The sequence below is a fragment of the Mobula birostris genome, chromosome 8 (genome assembly GCF_030028105.1).
Source record: "Mobula birostris isolate sMobBir1 chromosome 8, sMobBir1.hap1, whole genome shotgun sequence".
NCBI lineage: Eukaryota > Metazoa > Chordata > Chondrichthyes > Myliobatiformes > Myliobatidae > Mobula > Mobula birostris.
In genome coordinates this window covers 51,305,803-51,326,281 of record NC_092377.1, presented here as the reverse complement: position 1 = coordinate 51,326,281, position 20,479 = coordinate 51,305,803, and the positions used below count along the sequence as shown (strand labels likewise).

General features: G+C 38.8%; 1 protein-coding gene across 2 annotated transcripts in view; it reads left to right on the top strand.

The window, feature by feature from the left end:
* dusp10 (dual specificity phosphatase 10) overlaps positions 1-20,078 on the top strand; it is a 38,280-nt gene extending 18,202 nt beyond the window's left edge. For both annotated transcript variants that reach the window (XM_072267060.1, XM_072267061.1), the window contains exons 3-4: positions 15,117-15,485; positions 19,016-20,078. In XM_072267060.1, coding sequence (XP_072123161.1) covers positions 15,117-15,485; positions 19,016-19,281 — 635 coding nt within the window. In that variant the 3' untranslated portion in view covers positions 19,282-20,078. The remainder of the gene's footprint in view (positions 1-15,116; positions 15,486-19,015) is intronic.
* The last annotated feature ends 401 nt before the right edge of the window (positions 20,079-20,479 follow it).

Below are 20,479 nucleotides of genomic sequence, written 5' to 3'. Positions count from 1 at the left end.
TTTTAGTTGAATGCTATATCTGAACCTCAATGCCTCCCTTGATCCATTGAGGTTCTGGTCTTAGTCAGCTGTTGCTTACCACATTAAATTGGATCTTAGAAATCCAGATTGATAGTGTGGATTCAGAAAGAGGAAACTCCTTCCACAGCCAGTTCGGTCAGCGAGCTGGAGCCAAGCAAAGACAAAGGAGTGAACTTGCAAATGAAGGCAATGCAATAGCGGAACTTGCTGTTGTCCTAACAAACATTTAATATCCTTCTGTGCAATATACCTGAAGAAATGGATTGTTGCTGTATGATATCATAAAATAACACGAGACTGTTTGCATTTTGTCTTCAAAATGCACCTAAAGTGAAGTTGGGACAGTTTATAAAATGCTTTGGTTATTGATTAATCATTTTTTAAACTGAAAATTTATCCTGAATACATCTTTTGGAGCAGCTAGGAAGCATAATATAATAAAGCAGATATATGTGAAAGGAAATATTAAACATTATTAAAAACACATTAGGTAGGAGCATCCTAACGAAGGAATGGATGACTTAACATTACAGCTTCACTTTCTTTGTGGATTGTTAGGAATTTTTGCGAAGGAAGATAATTCAATAGATGGGCTTAACCTTTTCAAAAATTTACACCTGTTTAAACCATAACTCTAACTTTAAAGTTCTCCACCTGCCTTGTCACCATTGGAGCTGGATAATAACAATGACATCAGTTGGCATAACATCAATTTTTGAATACTAACAGTACAAGGAATATTACTTTGTTTTTTATTACTTTGTTTATTATTACTTTGTTCAAGTGGGGGTAGATGAGGTAATACTAACAGGTGGTACAAGGCATAACAAACTGAACAAAGTACTGATAATCTTTGTAATAATTGCTCCACCCATATTCTGATGATGTGCATTGTTTGATGACTATCAATATAATGAACTAATATATACTAAGAAAAACAATGGCTCACAATGTGTCTCAATATTTATCTCTGTTTCATCAAAGATAGCTTCGGGAAACAAACGTTGCAATTCTGAAGATATGCAGTCATATTGAGTTTATCAATCAATAATTCATTACTCCCCTATGCATTTTCTGGATTTACATTCATGATTGCTTGCCAAGAGAGTTTAATGAACCATAAGTCAAGAGTAACTTTATTTTACTTTAAAACAGCGAATCATCACAATTAGTTTGGATTTAAGAACAAGCTTGAAGTTTTACTTACAGAGAATTACATGTGAAATTGGTTATCAGACAGGCACTGCCATAAATGCAGTTAACTGATTTGAATACCTTTTTGGTGCAACCTACAATATTCTAGGTTTGTTCATCAAATAAGGCAGGAGAAATTCTATTCAGAAGCTGGAGTTGTAGCCTGAGTAGATCCTTGATGGCTTATAGGTCTGTTAGGGATGGGAGGGGGAAAAAAATACTGAAGTCCCTTAACTATCCCAAAAGTATCAGCCTCCACCCCTGACATCAATAAATAAATAGACGAACACACTTATGCTGATACTCGGGAGCATCTTGAAGTGAAGGAAATAGTAACAGCATGTCAGAGAAATATTGAATCAAGATCACCAGTACGTCAAAGTATTAACAGTGCTAACTTCTCCAGCCTGTCCCTTTAATAAGGATCATTCAGAAGCAGTTGTTTGACAGGTTGTTGTTCAGGCATTGACCCTACTGTCTTTCATTTGTTTTATACTTGTTTTAGAAAAAAATAAATTGCCTTGTTGGAATGCCTTCTATAGATGTTTTTAAAGTACCCTGTGTCCGGAACAAATGAGTCTGGAAACACCTTCCATTGTACATCTGGCTTTCACTGAGGACTGTAACATAGATCCCACAACAAACCTGGAAATCGGATTTGTGTATTTAAACAGGTTCTATTTTTGTACGAGAATGAATAGTGCTCATTTAATGGAGAAATTAACATATGAGGTACTCACCCACCACTTGCCCATTTTTAGAAGAGGAGTGAGTGGCTGGGGATTGAAAAAATTTCTTTATACAGTATGTTGGGCTATGGATTACCTATAAAGCCTGTGAACTCAACCAATTGCGACTTGTCACAATGGAATAAATAGTGGATTATCTAGAATAATTTTTGTCTTCACAGTCCTCTCACTTGCATCTTCTCCATCAAAGTTGAGTTTATTGTCATATGCACAAGTACAAGAATACATTGTTGTAATATTAAATTTACTTGTAAAGGCATCACAGGCACATAGTGATTTCAAATCTAGCATTTTAGTGTGCAAGTAACTAACATACAGTATTTGATTTGCATCCTAAAATCAATGTCTATTAACAATAATACTGAACGATGCATCGGAAGCTCCCCTCAGACTTGTAGTTTAATTGCATTTTAACTTCTTGCAGGCAAAAGTTATGACCAAGTTACCAACATTGTAGTTATAAGCCCATCAATGAAATTTGTGAAAGGGCTGTTGTGATTCCGAAATTCTGAAGAAATGATATAAAATGCTGGATCTACTGGTGTTTTTAGTGAACAATGTTGTAGTATAAATGGATTGTGTGTTTGAATAACAATCAAATGTTCTCTTTTAAAAGGCTTTCTTTGGGAGCTTTTTGTACATTGTTTACACATGTATCCAGGTGTCATAATATCAGTGCTACTGCCTGATACTTGACAGAGGATCCGAGTACAAATTAGGGTGAATGTGAGTGTGATTCTTGACCTGCTGGTGGCAAACTGGTGTAGCTAGGCATGAAGCCGGAGTCGCTGTAAAATTTATGAAATATTCCATATCTTTTAAATGTAATGTTTTAAATTCAAGAATGGGAAAGCATCATCTGAAGGAATTCAACAGGATGTGCCTGTAAAGAATAAAATAACTTCTGATTCATACATATAAATGCTGCATATTATAGTGACCTTTTGCATTGCAATTCTGGAGGTGATTTTAAAATCTCAACTGTAACTTAATGAAAAGATCCTGACTTTGTTGAGGTCAGAAATCTAGCCTGATGGTCTAGTGTGCAATTGCTATTTTCTTGGGCTGTTTTGGATGGGGCATTATGCCACACCACATGATGAAAAGGCGGAGAGCTGGAGGATTGCCTTTGATGCCCTGGGCAATATTTACCCCTCAAGTAAGAGATTATCTACTCACTTTTAGTGTTTGTGGAGATTTGCTATGCGCAAATTACATACCTTATTTACTATTACAGGAGTGACAATACTGGCTACTAGGCATTTAGCAAAGTTCTGAAAGAGATGGGAAACACATTATTTTGGGAAGGGAAAATAGATGTCACATGTATCGCGTTGATAGTACCTAAATAACCAAATGTGAAACAGAAAGAGAGCAATGATTCATATTCATGTTGAGGAGAGGAAGAGGATATCATTCAGGAGGATGATTCAGTATCTACAATGTATTTGATTTAGAATATACCTTCAGTCAATAAAAATTTGACCCAATCAATACTGGCGATATTGATGCACAAAATTTACTACTTATTTTAGGATATAATTTGGTTGAGTTTTCAATCCAGCCTCTTAAATCCTGAAGTGTATGAATATAAATTGCTAGTTGTATGAGCCTGAAGTAACAGCCTTTGTGCCACAGATTAAGGCAGCTTTAAATCGACAGGCTTCAGCTCAAAAGGACTTCATTTAAATTTCCTAGATCAAAGCACGTTTATCCACTTTATTTATGATTCTTGAAGAATTTAAAATATACGTCTTCAAAGAAAGTATTTCAAAGCCATCGAGCAGATTATTTTGGCAGGGTCATTTTTTTTTATCTTGGTATACGTACATTACTTGCACAGTTTCCAGATGGCTGTAGTTTTCGTACTTTCTATGTTTAACTTTAGTAATTGAATGAATCATTCTGTAAAAAATAATAATACAATACTTCAAATCTCATGCTCTTCACTTGCAGTAAGAACTTTTTCTCCTTTAAAGGGAACTAAGCATGGTCATTAAGTGCTGGCATTGCCAATGATGTCCATGTGAGTAAAGTGCTCCTGAGTTTGTCATGTTATGTCATTTATGTAAAAGTTTTAGAATCACTGGGATGAAGGTGTGGGTTATCATCAGTAGCTGGGAACTTGGGTAGTTAGATCAGAGAAAGATAATAGTTAACTCACAACTTGCACTCTGATGGAAGATGCAACCAAAGGTGAGGCTCATGTACTCAGTCTGAGTCACATCATGAAAGAATCCTTTAAGCAAAAGTGGTTTCATTCCCACCTGGAAGGGAGGAGAAGGAGGAAGAAGAACCCAAAGAGAAGAAATGCATGTTGGTAACCTGGTGCTGAGTTGTGCCCAGTCCAAGGGATTGTAATAGACATATCAAGTAGTAGTTACTAGAGAAGAGGGAACAAAATCAATATTCAAGGAAAAGATATGAACCTTGTGGTAATCAATTGCCATCAATATTCACTTCATTCGAGTTCTAACCTTAAAGAGAGAGCAAAATGTAGTCAAATGCATTGATCTTTAAATTAATATAATACAAGATTTTATTTATGTAAGCAGATTTCACATGATTTCAGATACCTTTCTCTGTAGGTTGTGCCACCGATTTATAAGATCATCATCCAATGATGAATAGATTTGTTTTCTACTCATTGTCTCTTGCTTATTCCTCTTTAAGATCAAATGCATTTCAAGTAGTGCATCTTGCAAGTATTTTGGTATTTTGAAACAACTGGTGCAGCTAGCTCTCAGGAACACCCTTCAAGTGTGAAACAGCTTCAGAACGATACATACATGCATGCACTTCCAGGGCAGCTGATGCATGGAAAACATAGAAACATAGAAAATAGGTGCAGGAGTAGGCCATTCAGCCCTTCAAGCCTGCACCGCCATTCAGTATGATCATGGTTGATCATCCAACTCAGAACCCTATACCTGCCTTCTCTCCATACCCCCTGATCCCTTTAGCCACAAGGGCCATATCTAACTCCCTCTTAAATATAGCCAATGAACTGGCCTCAACTGCTTCCTGTGGCAGAGAATTCCACAGATTCACCACTCTCTGTGTGAAGAAGTTTTTCCTAATCTTGGTCCTAAATGGTTTCCCCTTTATCCTCAAACTGTGACCCCTCGTTTTGGACTTCCCCAACATCGGGAACAATCTTCCTGCATCTAGTCTGTCCAATCCCTTTAGAATTTTGTATGTTTCAATAAGATCCCCCCTCAATCTTCTAAATTCCAGCGGATATAAGCCTGGTCAATCCAGTCTTTCATCATATGAAAGTCCTGCCATCCCAGGAATCAATCTGGTGAACCTTCTTTGTACTCCCTCTATGGGAAGAATGTCTTTCCTCAGATCAGGGGACCAAAACTGCACACAATACTCCAGGTGTGGTCTCACCAAGGCCTTGTACAACTGCAGTAGTACCTCCCTGCTCCTGTACTCGAATCCTCTTGCTATGAATGCCAGCATATCATTTGCCTTTTTCACCGCCTGCTGTACCTGCATGCCCACTTTCAATGACTGGTGTACAATGACACCCAGGTCTCGTTGTACCTCCCCTTTTCCTAATCAGCCACCATTCAGATAATAATCTGTTTTCCTGTTTTTGCCACCAAAGTGGATAACCTCACATTTATCCACATTAAATTGTATCTGCCATGAATTTGCCCACTCACCTAACCTATCCAAGTCACCCTTCATCCTCTTAGCATCCTCCTCACAGCTAACACTGCCGCCCAGCTTCGTGTCACCCGCAAACTTGGAGATGCTGCATTTAATTCCCTCATCTAAGTCATTAATATATATTGTAAACAACTGGGGTCCCAGCACTGAGCCTTGCGGTACCCCACTAGTCACTGCCTGCCATTCTGAAAAGGTCCCGTTTATTCCCACTCTTTGCTTCCTGTCTGCCAACCAATTCTCTATCCACATCAATACCTTACCCCCCAATACCGTGTGCCTTAAGTTTGCACACTAATCTCCTGTGTGGGACCTTGTCAAAAGCCTTTTGAAAATCCAAATATGCCACACCCACTGGTTCTCCCCGATCCACTCTACTAGTTACATCCTCAAAAAATTCTGTGAGATTCGTCAAACATGATTTTCCTTTCACAAATCCATGCTGACTTTGTCCGATGATTTCACCGCTTTCCAAATGTGCTGTTATCACATCTTTGATAACTGACTCTAGCATTTTCCCCACCACCGACGTTAGGCTAACCGGTCTATAATTCCCCGGTTTCTGTCCCCCTCCTTTTTTAAAAAGTGGGGTTACATTAACCACCCTCCAATTCTCAGGAACTAGTCCACAATCTAAAGAGTTTTGAAAAATTATCACTAATGCATCCACTATTTCTTGGGCTACTTCCTTAAGCACCCTGGGATGCAGACCATCTGGCCCTGGGAATTTATCTGCCTTTAATCCCTTCAATTTACCTAACACCACTTCCCTACTAACATGTATTTCCCTCAGTTCCTCTATCTCACTAGACCCTTGGTCCCCTACTATTTCTGGAAGATTATTTATGTCCTCCTTAGGACATGCTAGAGAGGAGATTAGGACATTTAAATTCATCATTCAAATTAGCCTGATTCCACACTAAACTTAGTTTTAATTAAAAAATAAAAGCAAATATTTAGCATTTGATAAATGTTTGTGCTGTGTATGCAGGGCCCTTAGTATTGCCAATGTGAAAAAACTAATATTTTCAGGTCAAATACCTTTCTGGAACTGACATTGGGCTTCTACAATGGATGAATCGGGGCCTTATCTTTTCTAAATAAGATCCTTTGCCCCACCTGGGATTCATCAGTGTTTTACAAGGCACTCACAACGGGTGAGTGATCTAATGATCTGTTACTCAGTAACCCTGCCAATCCCTACAATAGACCCCATGGAACTTAATTGTGGAAAGATGCTGGTGAGGTACATGACCCTCAGGTGAGCTGACTTCAAGTAGGATGGCCAAATTATTCTAATAATTTAGATGAAGCTAGAAAACCTGTTTCAATTTTTTTGGCAGCATGTACTCTAGTTTGGCCTACAAATGGATCTGAACTACTTTCTACCTATGTCCTGATGAAAGGTCTCAGCCCAAAAAGTTGACTATTCATTTCCCTCCATAGATGCCGCCTGACATGCTGAGTTCCTCCTGCATTTTGTGTCTGTTGCTCAAGATTTCCAGTATCTGAAGAATCTTGTCTACTTTCTACCCATCTCTATTTCTTAAAAACCTAAGTATTACTGTTGGGGTCATAATGTCCTTGTATCCACTTTAAATGGACCACTGATTTTAGCTAACCGGAGAAGATGGTAATGTAATCGTAACAACGACTGAAGATTAGTAACTGAAAATGGAGTTGATTCTCTTCTGCTTGTTTAGCTGTGTGTTTAAAACAGGGGTTTGCATTTTTTTTTTACATGCCATGGACCAGCAAGGGGTCTGTGGGTCTCAGGGTGGGAACCCTTGGTTCAAAGGAAGTTGAAGGTATAAAAGGACCAGAAAATTAAAGTGGCAGATGCTTGAGCTGCCAAACATAAATTAAGAAGGCCTAAGGGAAAATGGTTAACAATTCTTGGCAAAAAGCAGTGTTTTATAGATCATAGAGTAGTACAGCACAGTACAGGCCCTTCGGCCCACATTGTTGTGCCGACCCTTAAACCCTGCCTCCCATATAACCCCCCACCTTAAATTCCTCCATGTACCTGTCTAGTAGTCTCTTAAATTTCACTAGTGTATCTGCCTCCACCATTGACTCAGGCAGTGTATTCCATGCACCAACCACTCTTTGAGTAAAAAACCTTCCTCTAATATCCCCCTTGAACTTCCCACCCCTTACCTTAAAGCCATGTCCCCTTGTATTGAGCAGTTGTGCCCTGGTGAAGAGGTGCTGGCTGTACACTCTATCTATTCCTCTTAATATCTTGTACACCTCTATCATGTCTCCTCTCATCCTCCTTCTCTCCAAAGAGTAAAGCCCTAGCTCCCTTAATCTCTGATTTTCCGGTAGATATCAGTGTTTCCCATAGGTAGTGTTGTGCAGCGTTATGATATAATACCTTTTCAGAATCTTTGGTTGATTTACAGTCAATTAGGAACAACTTTTTCAGTTTTAGTTACTATTGTCATAGGAGAATGCTTTTTTAAAAAATCATTTCTCTTTCTGTAAATCGTAATTGGTATTTAAGTGGCAATGAAATTGCAGATGCTGGAAATATGAAATAAAATCAGGAGGTGTTAGAATCACCCAGCAGGTCAGGTAATGTCTCTGGAAAGAGAAGCAGAGTTAATGTTTCAGATTGCTGAATTTTAGTTGAAAGAAGGAAAGTGAGGGTGAGGAGGAATGAAATATCTCTAGTGTGAGACCAAATGAGGTAATGTGACAGAATGTTTTAATATTGCCAGAATTTTCTGTTTGTAAGTGTTGATTAAGTGATACATCGTGGTCAGTTAAACCAGCCTTAATACACCTGCTATCCTTCAAAGTAGCATATGTGACATTTCTTCAGCCTTGCATTGAACTACCAAGCTAATTTTTCAGCTTGTGTGTCTGATGTGAGATCTGAACCTATAATTTCCTAACTACACTCCTCATTGAAGGGAGGAACAGAAATTTGGAGATCATGCTAGATCAATTGAGTTGGGTGTAATTGTGGAAGGTGGATTTTAATTCACATGACTAAGGATATCCAGTTTGGATTTAGTACTTTTGAAACCATAGATGATTTTAACAAAAAAAGGGAAAAATTGGAGTATTTCTGAAACTAATTCTGAGTAGGTTAAAGCAATTACATGAAGGTCAGTAAGTGGATTTAAAAGTATCAATAAACATTTTAAAATACTGTATTTGGAGACGCTCACATGTGAGGAACGTCTATATGCAAGCGCAGGTTCAGTGAGTAGGTTGATGGGAAGATTCTGTGGAAAGTAAGTTCACTATCTCTAAAGAACAATAGTTCTAAAGAGTGGCATGAAACCATGAGGCTGTTACCACTCGAGCAGAAGAAGCTAAGAGGAGATTTGAGATTTTTTGTTTGTAAAGTAGAAGAGCTTGATAGAGTGAAGAAAGACCTTTTTCTCTGACGTGGAATAAATGATAAAGGGCCATTGTTTAACATTTGGTGAAAATGGAAAGAAGGAAGTTTATGAGCAAAAAAAAACCATAAAAAGGCACTGAAGTGTAACAATGGAACTAAGGCAAAGGAGAAAATATTCAAAAGCTCAAAAACCTGTTAATGCTATTGAAAAAGGTTATAATGTGACAATTAAACAAGGCTAGAAACATGAAGATAATGGAAGGAACAGAGAACTGGAGGAATTGACAGCACTGAAGAGGTAGAAAAAAAGAAAAGGGATTTTAAGAAGATGATGACAATGTCAAATGTGAGGCAATGAGAGCAGAAGCCAGCATCTTGAATGAGAATGCCAGATTGTGTCTGAAAACGAATATAGCAACAAGGTTTTGAATCACTTGAATTAAAGTATTGAGAGATTTTGGCAGAGCTCAGTTATAATGGCATTGGACTTCCCACACTTTAGCTGCAGGAAATTGTGGCATGTCAAAGAATGGAGTTACAGTGGTGGGATGGAGGTAATAGCAGGCACTGCGAATGTAGCACTGGATGCCAGTTAACATGCTTGTAGAAAATAACTTCATGTCATTTCATAAAGTTGCCGGGGGTCACAGGTCAATGAAAAACTGATGGCAAACCAATAGATGGTGAAGTGGGAGCTGGAGAAGATATCCCAAAGATTTTCAAAACTCTGAGTCATCTTTTGCTATTACAGGTCGGCCTTCACTAATCCAACTACCTGTAATCTGGTTCCTTCGATAATTTGGCACTGATTATGCTTAATGTGATCCTTCTGTAATTCAGCATTTCACTAATCCAGCACTCTTCAGGTCCCAGTGGTGCCGGATTAGTGAAGGTTAGCTATTGCTTAATGTGATCCTTCTGTAATTCGGCATTTTCACTAATCCAGCACTCCTCAGGTCCCAATGGTGCTGGATTAGTGAAGGTCGACCTGTAGTTTCAGTTCAGTATAATGTGGTAATGGTGCAGAAACAATGGAATTGCCATTATTCCATAAGTGTACGATCAGAATGTATGAAAGTTGAGAGCTTTGTTTCCTTGTATATTGTTAGACTGTAACACCTTGTACAAGTTGGAATACTTTCATTTTTTTTAGATTATGAAGACACGCAGTCCTCTTTTATTGTCATTTAGTAATGCATGCATTAAGAAATGATACAATATTTCCTCCGGTGTGATATCACAAAACACAGAACAGACCAAGACTGAAAAAACTAACAAAACCACATAATTATAACATATAGTTACAACAGTGCAACAATACCATAACTTGATGAAGAACAGTCCATGAGCACAGCAAAAAGTTCAAAGTCTCTCAAAAGTACCACATCTCACGCAGACGGGAGAAAGAAGAAAACTCTCCCTGCCATGCCCGACCACAGTCCGACACTGAGTCGTCTGTAAACTTCGAGCCTCCGATCAGCTCTCCGACACTGAGTACCGAGCACTATCTCTATCCGAACGATTCAACCTCAATCTCGGTCGCCAACAGCAGGCAAAGCCAGGGATTTTGAGGCCTTCCCTCCGGAAGATTCTCGATCGCGCAGTAACAACAGCAGCAAACTTGAGTTTCAGAAATTTCTCCAGATGCTCCTCTGTGCTTTCATGTCTGTCTCCATCAAATCAGAATTGTCCATGGCCCCTATTTAACGGATACGATATCATTTTCACTGGAGGGCTGCTCACGCGCGGCGCGCTGCTATCTCTTCCTCCCACCAATTTTTTTTATATATGTAATTGTATTACCATCAATCCACCATTATCCATTGAATATCCACATAACCCTACTTTCAAATTGAAATGTTTGAAAATGAAAGCAGTTTACATGTTGATTGATTAAAATAAATTATATTTCACTCTTGGTTTGTAACTTTAAGCCAAGAATGTTGCATATTGTTCAGAAGAGGATCAAAGAGCTGCAAATACCTTACTTTGAAGGAATTAATTTGTCTGGCTTATTTACACTGAGCGTCATGAGAAGAGGCAGTATGAAGTTTAGGATTTACTAGCAGAGCAAAGTTCAAAGTAAATTTATTATACAAGCTGGAAGCCTGTTAGAAAATTCATACAACTTACCGAGACTGAATTACAGATTTTCACCACAAGAGTTATCTCAAGGTCGCTAGTTCGAGCCTCAGCGGTGGCAGCGTGTTTGTGCCCTTGAGCAACGCACTTAATCACACATTGCTCTAGTCTGTGAGAGGAGTGGCGCCCCACACAGACTTCCAATCTGCACCTTGTAAGGCATGAAAATGCCCGACGCAGGCCTCTCATGGTCTGAGTCGGCATTTCCCCCCCCCCCCCCAACCACAAGAGTAATAATGTTAAATTAAGCTACAGGAAATGTTGCATAATTGCTCGTAGCTTTAATATTGATAATATCGAGAAACCCAAATCTGTAGAACCGGCTTTCCCTTTTGATTTTCTGCAAAGCAATTCCTGTGGTGTAAGCAATACCCATTGTTTATAACACAATCATCATCATCATGTGCTGTGTCTTGGCAAATTTTTCTACAGAAATTTTGTCTTCTCCTGAGTAGTGTCAGGTGCTAAACAGGTGCTACACTTTGTCCAGGGGTGACCTGGAGGCTAATGGAGGAAAGGAGTGCCTTACACCTCCTTCAGTAGAGGCATATCTCCACCCTGCCACCCTATAACACACTGGGAAAACAGCATGCAAACACATGTCCCAATCTGGAGAATTCTTTCAGCTGAGGCCTTTTTCCAAGAGATATTCCTATACCGATTTGAGGGATTTAACTGTTGCAAGATTGATATAGTACTTGGCTCAGTTTGCAGTAAATGCATCCTGGTCCGGTGCTCCCGATGTGGCCTTTTATATATTGGCGAGACCCGACGCAGACTGGGAGACCGCTTTGCTAAACATCTATGCTCTGTCCGCCAGAGAAAGCAGGATCTCCCAGTGGCCACACATTTTAATTCCACACCCCATTCCCATTCTGACATGTCTATCCACAGCCTCCTCTACTGTAAAGATGAAGCCACACTCAGGTTGGAGGAACAACACCTTATATTCCGTCTGGGTATCCTCCAACCTGATGGCATGAACATCGACTTCTCTAACTTCTGCTAATGCCCCACCTCCCCCTCGTACCTCATCTGTTACTTATTTTTATGCACACATTCTTTCTCTCACTCTCCTTTTTCTCCCTCTGTCCCTCTGAATATACCTCTTGCCCATCCTCTGGGTCCCCCCGCTCCTTGTCTTTCTTCCCGGACCTCCTGTCCCATGATCCTCTCGTATCCCCTTTTGCCTATCACCTGTCCAGCTCTTGGCTCTATCCCTCCCCCTCCTGTCTTCTCCTATCATTTTGGATCTCCCCCTCCCCCTCCAACTTTCAAATCCCTTACTCACTCTTCCTTCAGTTAGTCCTGACGAAGGGTCTCGGCCTGAAATGTCGACTGCATCTCTTCCTACAGATGCTGCCTGGCCTGCTGCGTTCACCAGCAACTTTGATGTGTGTTGCTTGAAGTTCCAGCATCTGCAGAATTCCTGTTGTTTGCCTGGGTATATTTTATTCAGTTTAGATTGAAGAATTTTATTCCTGCTGTTGTTTAACATGCATAATTTTTAGTTATGGGTCCAATTCTGTGTAATATCTTCAATGTTGAACCAGCTTGAATTCAGGTCTTAACCATAATTGAGTAGTTATGAACTTTCAGAAGTATTGGAACTGAGACCCTATTAGAATGTACAATTACTCTTGACTATTTAATGTCTGAGAAATGAACTCTATCTATATGAATGATAATAACACAACAGGAAAATTAACTTGTCGAATCTTCCAAATGGTGCAGTCAGCCAATTTTAACAATTTCCACAGAAAACCAAGCAGGGTACAGTACTGGCTAGTTTTCAGAGATTTGGCTCACAATCTAAGTATAGGACATTTGCAGGTGATACCAAAGAGAAGTTTAATGGGGTTAGCAGCAGCAAATCAAACCCAAATATGGTTGGGGATTGCTTTTTCTTGTTGATCAGCCTCCCTTTAAGATCTGGTGGTTATGCTGTTTAATCGTGACAAAATTGGACAGAGCAGGCTGCCTGTCCAATTATAGACTTCACAAATGAGAAAACGACTATTACGTACATCATTGGACCATGCTTCGCACTTCAAAGGGACAACCCTACTGAAACAGGAAGGCTGCAGCTACCCATCTAAAAACCCTTCTTGAGAAGGTATTGGCCAGACTGCAACGGCAACCAGTGAGGGAGAGGAGATTGGGCTAAGTGGCTGGAGGCAGGGGTTTTAAGTTTCCTAGTACCAGTTTCAAGGCGGTACTGCTTCACTTTCACTGGAGTTACCATCCCCTCCAATTATTTTTGGCCTAATTGAAGCAGCGCAGCCTACAGGGATTAATTGTAGAACGGTAGAACTAAAACAAAAGTAAATGACTAGCTCAATTTCTTTGAAAAGGGAAGCCCATTTGAAAACATTGGTGAAATAATCGATGAATCATAGTAAACATCTGTTTGTAGTTGAGCAAAGATTAAGCATCAACGCCCTGCTGGGAGAGAGCAAGTCAATATAATTAATCCTGAATTGCTTTGACAATGGGAAAACAATATATGGAAAGGTCTCCCTCAGTGCTCTATGATCCAGACATGTCATTGTAATAGAAGTACCAGTCAGCTTGTTTGACATTGGCCATACGGGTTAAAAAAAACAATTATGCCTGACATACCTTCCTTGGGAGTAATGTGAATTGCTAGTCCAGGACTTGTTGGGAAAGGCAGAGAATGCTGTTAGTAATTAAGCAACAGTACAGTGCCACAGCAGATAGCTCCAGGAGCCAGAGTTTGATGCTGACCTTTGGTCCTGTCTGTGTGGATTTTCATGTGCCCTGTGTGACCATGTGGATTTCCCTTGGGTGTTTAGTTTTAATCCAACATCCTAACAGGCTAAAATGCCTGTTGTGAATAATCCTATAGTGTGATGGATGGCAGGAAGGTCTGAGAGGAATTGATGCACCCATGAGAGAACACTGGTTAAAGGGAAATGTTCTGGACGATGTGATTGATGGGAATGCTCTGTGAGCTGCCATACCAATTAGCCTCCTATCGGATGAGAAATATAAAAAAAAATGATACCCTGAATATGTCAGTAAGTTGGGGCACTTGTTGAATGAGAGCTCCTGAACTTACTAACCGAGCTGCACTGGTGATTTGCCATTTGTGTTCTGCTGCTGCCTCCATCATGGACTGTATCAACTGGGCTGGCACAGTGGTGAAGCTAGGAGAGGTGCTGCAGCAGCCCAGGCTCAATCTTGCTGGCTGTGTGGAGTTTGCACATTCTCCCTGCAATGACATGCCTTTCCTTCAGATGCTCTGATTTCAGCTGACATCCTTACTTGCCTGCCCAAGTTATCAGTGGTGTGTCAGTGAGTGCTCGAATCTGGGGGAGTAAACATCCGTGAGTGGAGAGTGAATATGGATTTGGAGTAAATGGGTGTCTGGTGATTAGCCCAGATTCTATGCACTGAAGCACTCACTAAAATGCTGTACAATGCTAAGACTCTAATGGGAGACAGTGACTGAATTCCCCAGCACCATCACAGGCCCATCAGCCACAGAGATTAGACCTAGTACAGGATCATAAGCCCATTTATTTGAAGATTTTGTGAAAGTACATTTATTGACTTGAACAAGAAATTATATATATTTGGAATGTTTTAATTATTGTTTTCAATGGTCTGATTTTTTTAAAATATTTTGAATGCTTCAGAATTCAGGGACAATCAGAAGTACTTATTAAACTTTGACACACATGGGGACATGGATTTATCTTGTATTAGTTTTATCAACACATTTGTGAGCAGGGCTTGTTCAGGACCTCTCCATGTCATTGCAAGACTGGTACCATGCTTGTCATTGCCGATCAGATACTAAATAATTTATCCAACCAGTTCAGCCTTTCAGTTCAAACTAAGTAAGAGGTTGACCTTTGTGGCAGTTGCAGTTTAGAGAGGAATTTTCAGTAAGTACTACAGGCTTTCTACTTGTGGTTAACTGTGTTCTATTTTTTTTATTCTTCCAGGTGGACACAGCAGTTTCAAACAGCACCATGAGAACCTCTGTGATCACTCCCTGCAGCTTCAGGAGTGCCCAGATGCAGGGGGAGCATCAGCAGTTCCAACACAGCTACCTCAGTCCATCCCCACCACCCCTGACATTGAAAATGCCGAGCTGACCCCCATCCTACCCTTCCTGTTCCTAGGGAATGAGCAGGATGCTCAGGATATAGAGAAAATGCAGCGGATGAATATCGGCTACATCATTAATGTAACTACCCACCTGCCTCTTTACCATTATGAGAAAGGTATCTTCCATTATAAACGGCTACCTGCCACTGACAGCAACAAGCAGAATCTCAGGCAATACTTCGAAGAGGCCTTTGAATTTATTGGTAATTACTTCTTAAGCCTATTTTTAAATGTATATTGTCTGTATATGTTGGCAAAAAAACATTTTGTCATAAAAATGCATAATTCAATTAAGACAATGGTTTAGAAGACTGAGTAAACAAGTGGCAAAATAATAACGGATTTAAATTTTGAAAAATAGTTTTGATTTTGCAAGAAAAATCAATACAACCTTCTTCAAATCAGTTCAACTTCTCTTTGCAAAGAGTTACAGATTTTAAAAAAAAAATGAAAATATGCTTTTCAATTGTCGGGTCACCTTACTTAATCTTAAGAAGATGCCTTCCAATTTTCCACTCTCCATGGTTGACAAATGAAATCTGTCACCTCATCATTCTTTGTATTTAACCTACATTGCTAAACTCAGTGGGGATTTAAATCATTTCGCTCCATGGAATAAGCATTTCCTGAACTTCCTGTTACTCTAAGTCTCCCTAGATAATATCATCCATCACCAGAAATAATTTTAAAAATGCTGAAAATAGGTGGCATATGTGTAGAGAGAAACAGGTGTTAATGTTTCAGGTCAATGACTTGCCATCAGATTAAATGCTGCCTGACTTGCTGAGTATTTCCAGTGCTTTATGATCCTATTTAGCTTATTCATCATTAGAAATTCAACTCTCTGTTAAAAGATTTGGATAATCTTTGGATATAAACGTTCATTACCACTTTGCATTAGTAATGACATTCGGGGTCATTAATTGCAAAAGAACGAAATATTTCCCACAGAAGTTATAAATTTTACAGTAAGACTGGTGGTTCACATTCCATTTTCTACTCCAGACAATTCATAAGTGTCTTGGCCTTCCATGAAGGATTTCAGTACAAAAAACATTTGCAATTGGGCAGGATTTCCTATTTTGATATGTTAACAATTTTAATGTCTCTCAGCCTTCATGATAGATAATGAAACTTTTTATGAGTTATATATTTTGGTGAGAGCCTGAAAAGTCTAGTTGGTGAAATCACAGCAGTATCAGTTGAAGTAATAATAACTAATATTCAGTGAGACTCAGCAAATATGACCCATAAAGCTTAATTCTGTATCCAAAATCCCACCTTCTTTGTGAATGGAATTTTTCATCTACCTCTGCAAATTGACAGAAACCAATTAACCCTTTCTTCAAGATTAACTTGGATAATCCCTCAAGAACAATCATGAAATTTTTCCATTTGAACCAGTAATATTCAAAGATATTTAAGATAAAAGATTGTAGGTTAGTGTGATTGGTTTGCAGTTTGTTTCAATAATGATGTTGATTTAATATTAACCTTTATTGGTCTCTTTTTGTTTAACTTTTTTTTCTGATTCTAGTGACATGGAAAAAATTGCTTTCAAAGTCGTAAAGCAAATGGGAAATCTGTTGAAAGCCTTATAATTTCACTTACTTTAATTGAAGACATTAACAGTATAAATCCTAAAGCTGTGGGTAGCTATAAGACTAGCCAAGCTGCTCAGAAATGCTAACAGTATCTCAGATAAATGTAAAATAATTGTGAGCTCATTTGAAGACGGTGCAGGTTCCCAGCATGTTAATGACAAGCAACTTTGACTGTTCTCCTTGTATAGGCCTGCTTTAAGTATCATGAAGCCCTGATCCAGAAGATTACAGCTTTAAACTATTTTGTTGCTTTTTTAAATTGAATTTTTATCAGCTGACATCTGTGGTCATTACTACAGCAACTGGAAAGGACCAATAATGTTTACGATGTTCCAGAGATCTGGTTGTTCAATTATTTTCCCAATCTAGCAAAACACCAATATCTTCAATTATTTAGTGCTTTGATTCCCTTAACCAAAACCAGTGCTTTACAGTGGAAATTTGAAAGCCGAAGATCCAGTTGCATTTTTGATGAAAGTAGACTGTCCCTTAGATATGTAGTGATACATTCGTTCAGCAAAAAGGAAACACAGTCAATTTAAATGAGAAGTCAACCTATGCAACATAACTAACCCAACCAGCTGAATCCCTGTACTCTACTACTCTAAATTTTATCTTCACCCTCTTAAGCATTTATGTTATGTGCGGGAAAATTGGAACAGACCAACTTTCAGGAAAATGTATGTGTCAAAGGAAACAATAGTTTGGAATAACAGAGTGCAAGTTTACTGGATCACCAGAAAATACAGGGAGGCACTGAATGTTTATGCACACAGATGTAGGCAATTTCTTGTCTGTGCTATTTTGAAATTGCTCCATACATGTCTCTGTTAAAAATAAATAAATAAAATTGAGACTTCTGGCAATTTTAGGTTAATAGTCTTGGATGAATTAGTGGATTTTTGGCAGTGCTGAGCTTCAGTTGGATTGTAAAAATGCATTTAGATAGCAATTAAAAAGTACATTATTTTGAATCTTAAATACCCTGTATGTTGACACAGCTTTCTGATCTGGTCAACTTCAGATTTTGTAGGGGCTAACCAAATTCAATCATCCCATGCTCTAAAGCATTCCATATGACAATGTAGTTACAAAATCTAGAAGAATATATAATTTGAAGCATTGGAGTCAAAATTTTGATTCGGTGAAATTCTAAAAGAAAAAAGCTGCTTTCTTATTAAATAACTTGGGAGGCAAGCCATATTATTTTTACTAAACCTACAGATTATTGAATTCAAATAAAAGCTCTCAGTTCTATTCTTTAAAAGTGGAAGTTTATTTGAATGTTTTTGTTAATTTTGTTCCATCTTTGTACATGTTCAAAAAGTTGATTCTTCCAAATTTCTCCTTAATATATTTTAACTCCCAGGTGTTTTGACAAATTTCTGTGTTATAAAAAAAAAACAGTGTCAATTCAAACTTCAGTGGCGTCAAGACATCATTAATGAACAAGAAATTGACAGATTTATCAAGTAATATCTGCCTGGTGAAAAGCTACAGAGTCCCACAGGCCTGTGGTTGTACATCAAACATCTAAATCTTTTATGCACCCTTTCCAGTTTAATGACATCCTTCCTATAGTAGGGCAATCAGAACTATAGGCAGTACTACAAATGTGGCCTTACCAGAGTCACGTACAGTTGTAACATGGCACCCCAACACTGTACTCAATATTCTGACCAATGAAGCCAAGTGTGCCAAACACCCTTCTTCACCACTCTGTCTACCCATATCAGCACTTCAAAGGAACTGGGCACCTGCACATCTAGGTCTCTGTTCTACAACATTCCTCAGAGTCCGACTTTATAGGTTCTGTCCTTGTTTATCTTACCAAAATGTAACACCTTGCATTTGTCTGAATTAAACTCTGTCTATCATTCCTCAGCCCACTTTCCTAGTTGATGGAGAGCTGATTGTATTCTCAGATAAATTTCTTTACTGACCCCTGTACTAACTATTTTACTGTTTTCAATTTACTATCCTGTCCATTTGTCTTCCGATGCCGAAACTGAATTCTGATTACTTTCAGACTCATTGGGAAATGATGGAAGAGTAATTGCATTCTCTTGATTGTAGAGTAATTGAAGGTTAATGTTAAGTGTAACGTGTTTTGTTTCTTTTGCTTTCAGAGGAAGCACACCAGTGCAGCAAGGGGCTACTCATTCACTGTCAAGCTGGTGTCTCACGTTCTGCTACCATTGTTATAGCCTATCTGATGAAGCACACACGGATGACCATGACCGATGCCTACAAATTTGTTAAAGGAAAAAGACCAATTATTTCCCCAAACCTCAATTTCATGGGACAGTTGCTAGAGTTTGAAGAAGACTTAAACAATGGAGTCACTCCACGAATTCTGACACCAAAGCTGATTGGGGTGGAGACAGTTGTTTAATATGGCTTGGTCAACTTTTAGAGGTTTTTTTTTTGTTGATGGGAGATGTTTATCTCCCCTTGATGCTTTGAGGCATCCAGTGTGCTGGAACTGAGAACCTAAAAAAAAAGACTGCACCATCATTGATGGAGGAATTATGGTGTTGGTGGTCTGTGCAGGTTCATAGACAGCAACAAAGAACTGGAAATGAAGTGTAGAAAATGATGATGAGGCTATGGTCTGGAGATTTCCTTAGGAATATCCTTTGGATTCATCTAAAGGATGCCAAAGCAGATTGGTCAGTGCTCACTGTGATGGAAACCAACACAGCACATAGCTGTGGTTAATCTCCACCAAGCTCATGAAGAAGGACATATACCTGTAAAGAGAATCTTGTTTATTTTGTGTGTTCAGGGCCTGATAATGCCGGTTATATTTTTCTATAAGGGATAAAAACAATTACGGGAATTAAATTAAAATTGTCTTCTCTATTACATGCCATTTGAGGCTCATTGTGCAATAATTAATATGGGTGTGAAAAACCAAATGGATTGAGATGGGTGCATTTTCCTTATGTAAATATGCAGTAATAAAACAGTATCATGCACTTAGTCAGAGCTGGGAAGAAATCAATAAAAAGCAATTTTACTTTTGATTTAAATTCTGGTCTCAGTGCCATATGTACTGGTGCAATTTCTTAGAAATATATTGGATCAGAAGGTTAAGGAAAACATTATTTAATATTTTTCACACAATCGTAGTGTGTTACTGTTGTCAGTGTATAATTTTCTTTTATATAAAAAAAATGTTCTGAATAACCATACCATGTGTCACGTTTTCATATTATGCAAAAATTCATCACAGGAGTAATAGGGTCACAGATAATCGTGCTGTTTCTTATAAAATAAGGGAGAGAACATGTTGCAAAACACAGCAGCGCTGAACCGGTTTTCCAGTGGGAAAGGTGCATTGGATTGCTTGAGGTTTGTGTATATCTCATTCCATCCATTGAATAACCTATTGTGCTCAGTCTTGCTTGAGCATGGTGCCAGAAGAGGAGGGAGGCAAAAGGATTAAGTATTTCGGTCACTGGGAGAATGGAATCTCTCAGGTTTTGGAATGGAAAGTGGGCTTTGCTGGATGATTATGAGGTGTCAAGGCCCTGTTGATGCTAGGGAAGCAGAAAACAATGATGAGGGTTGCTAGGAAGGTGGGAGCA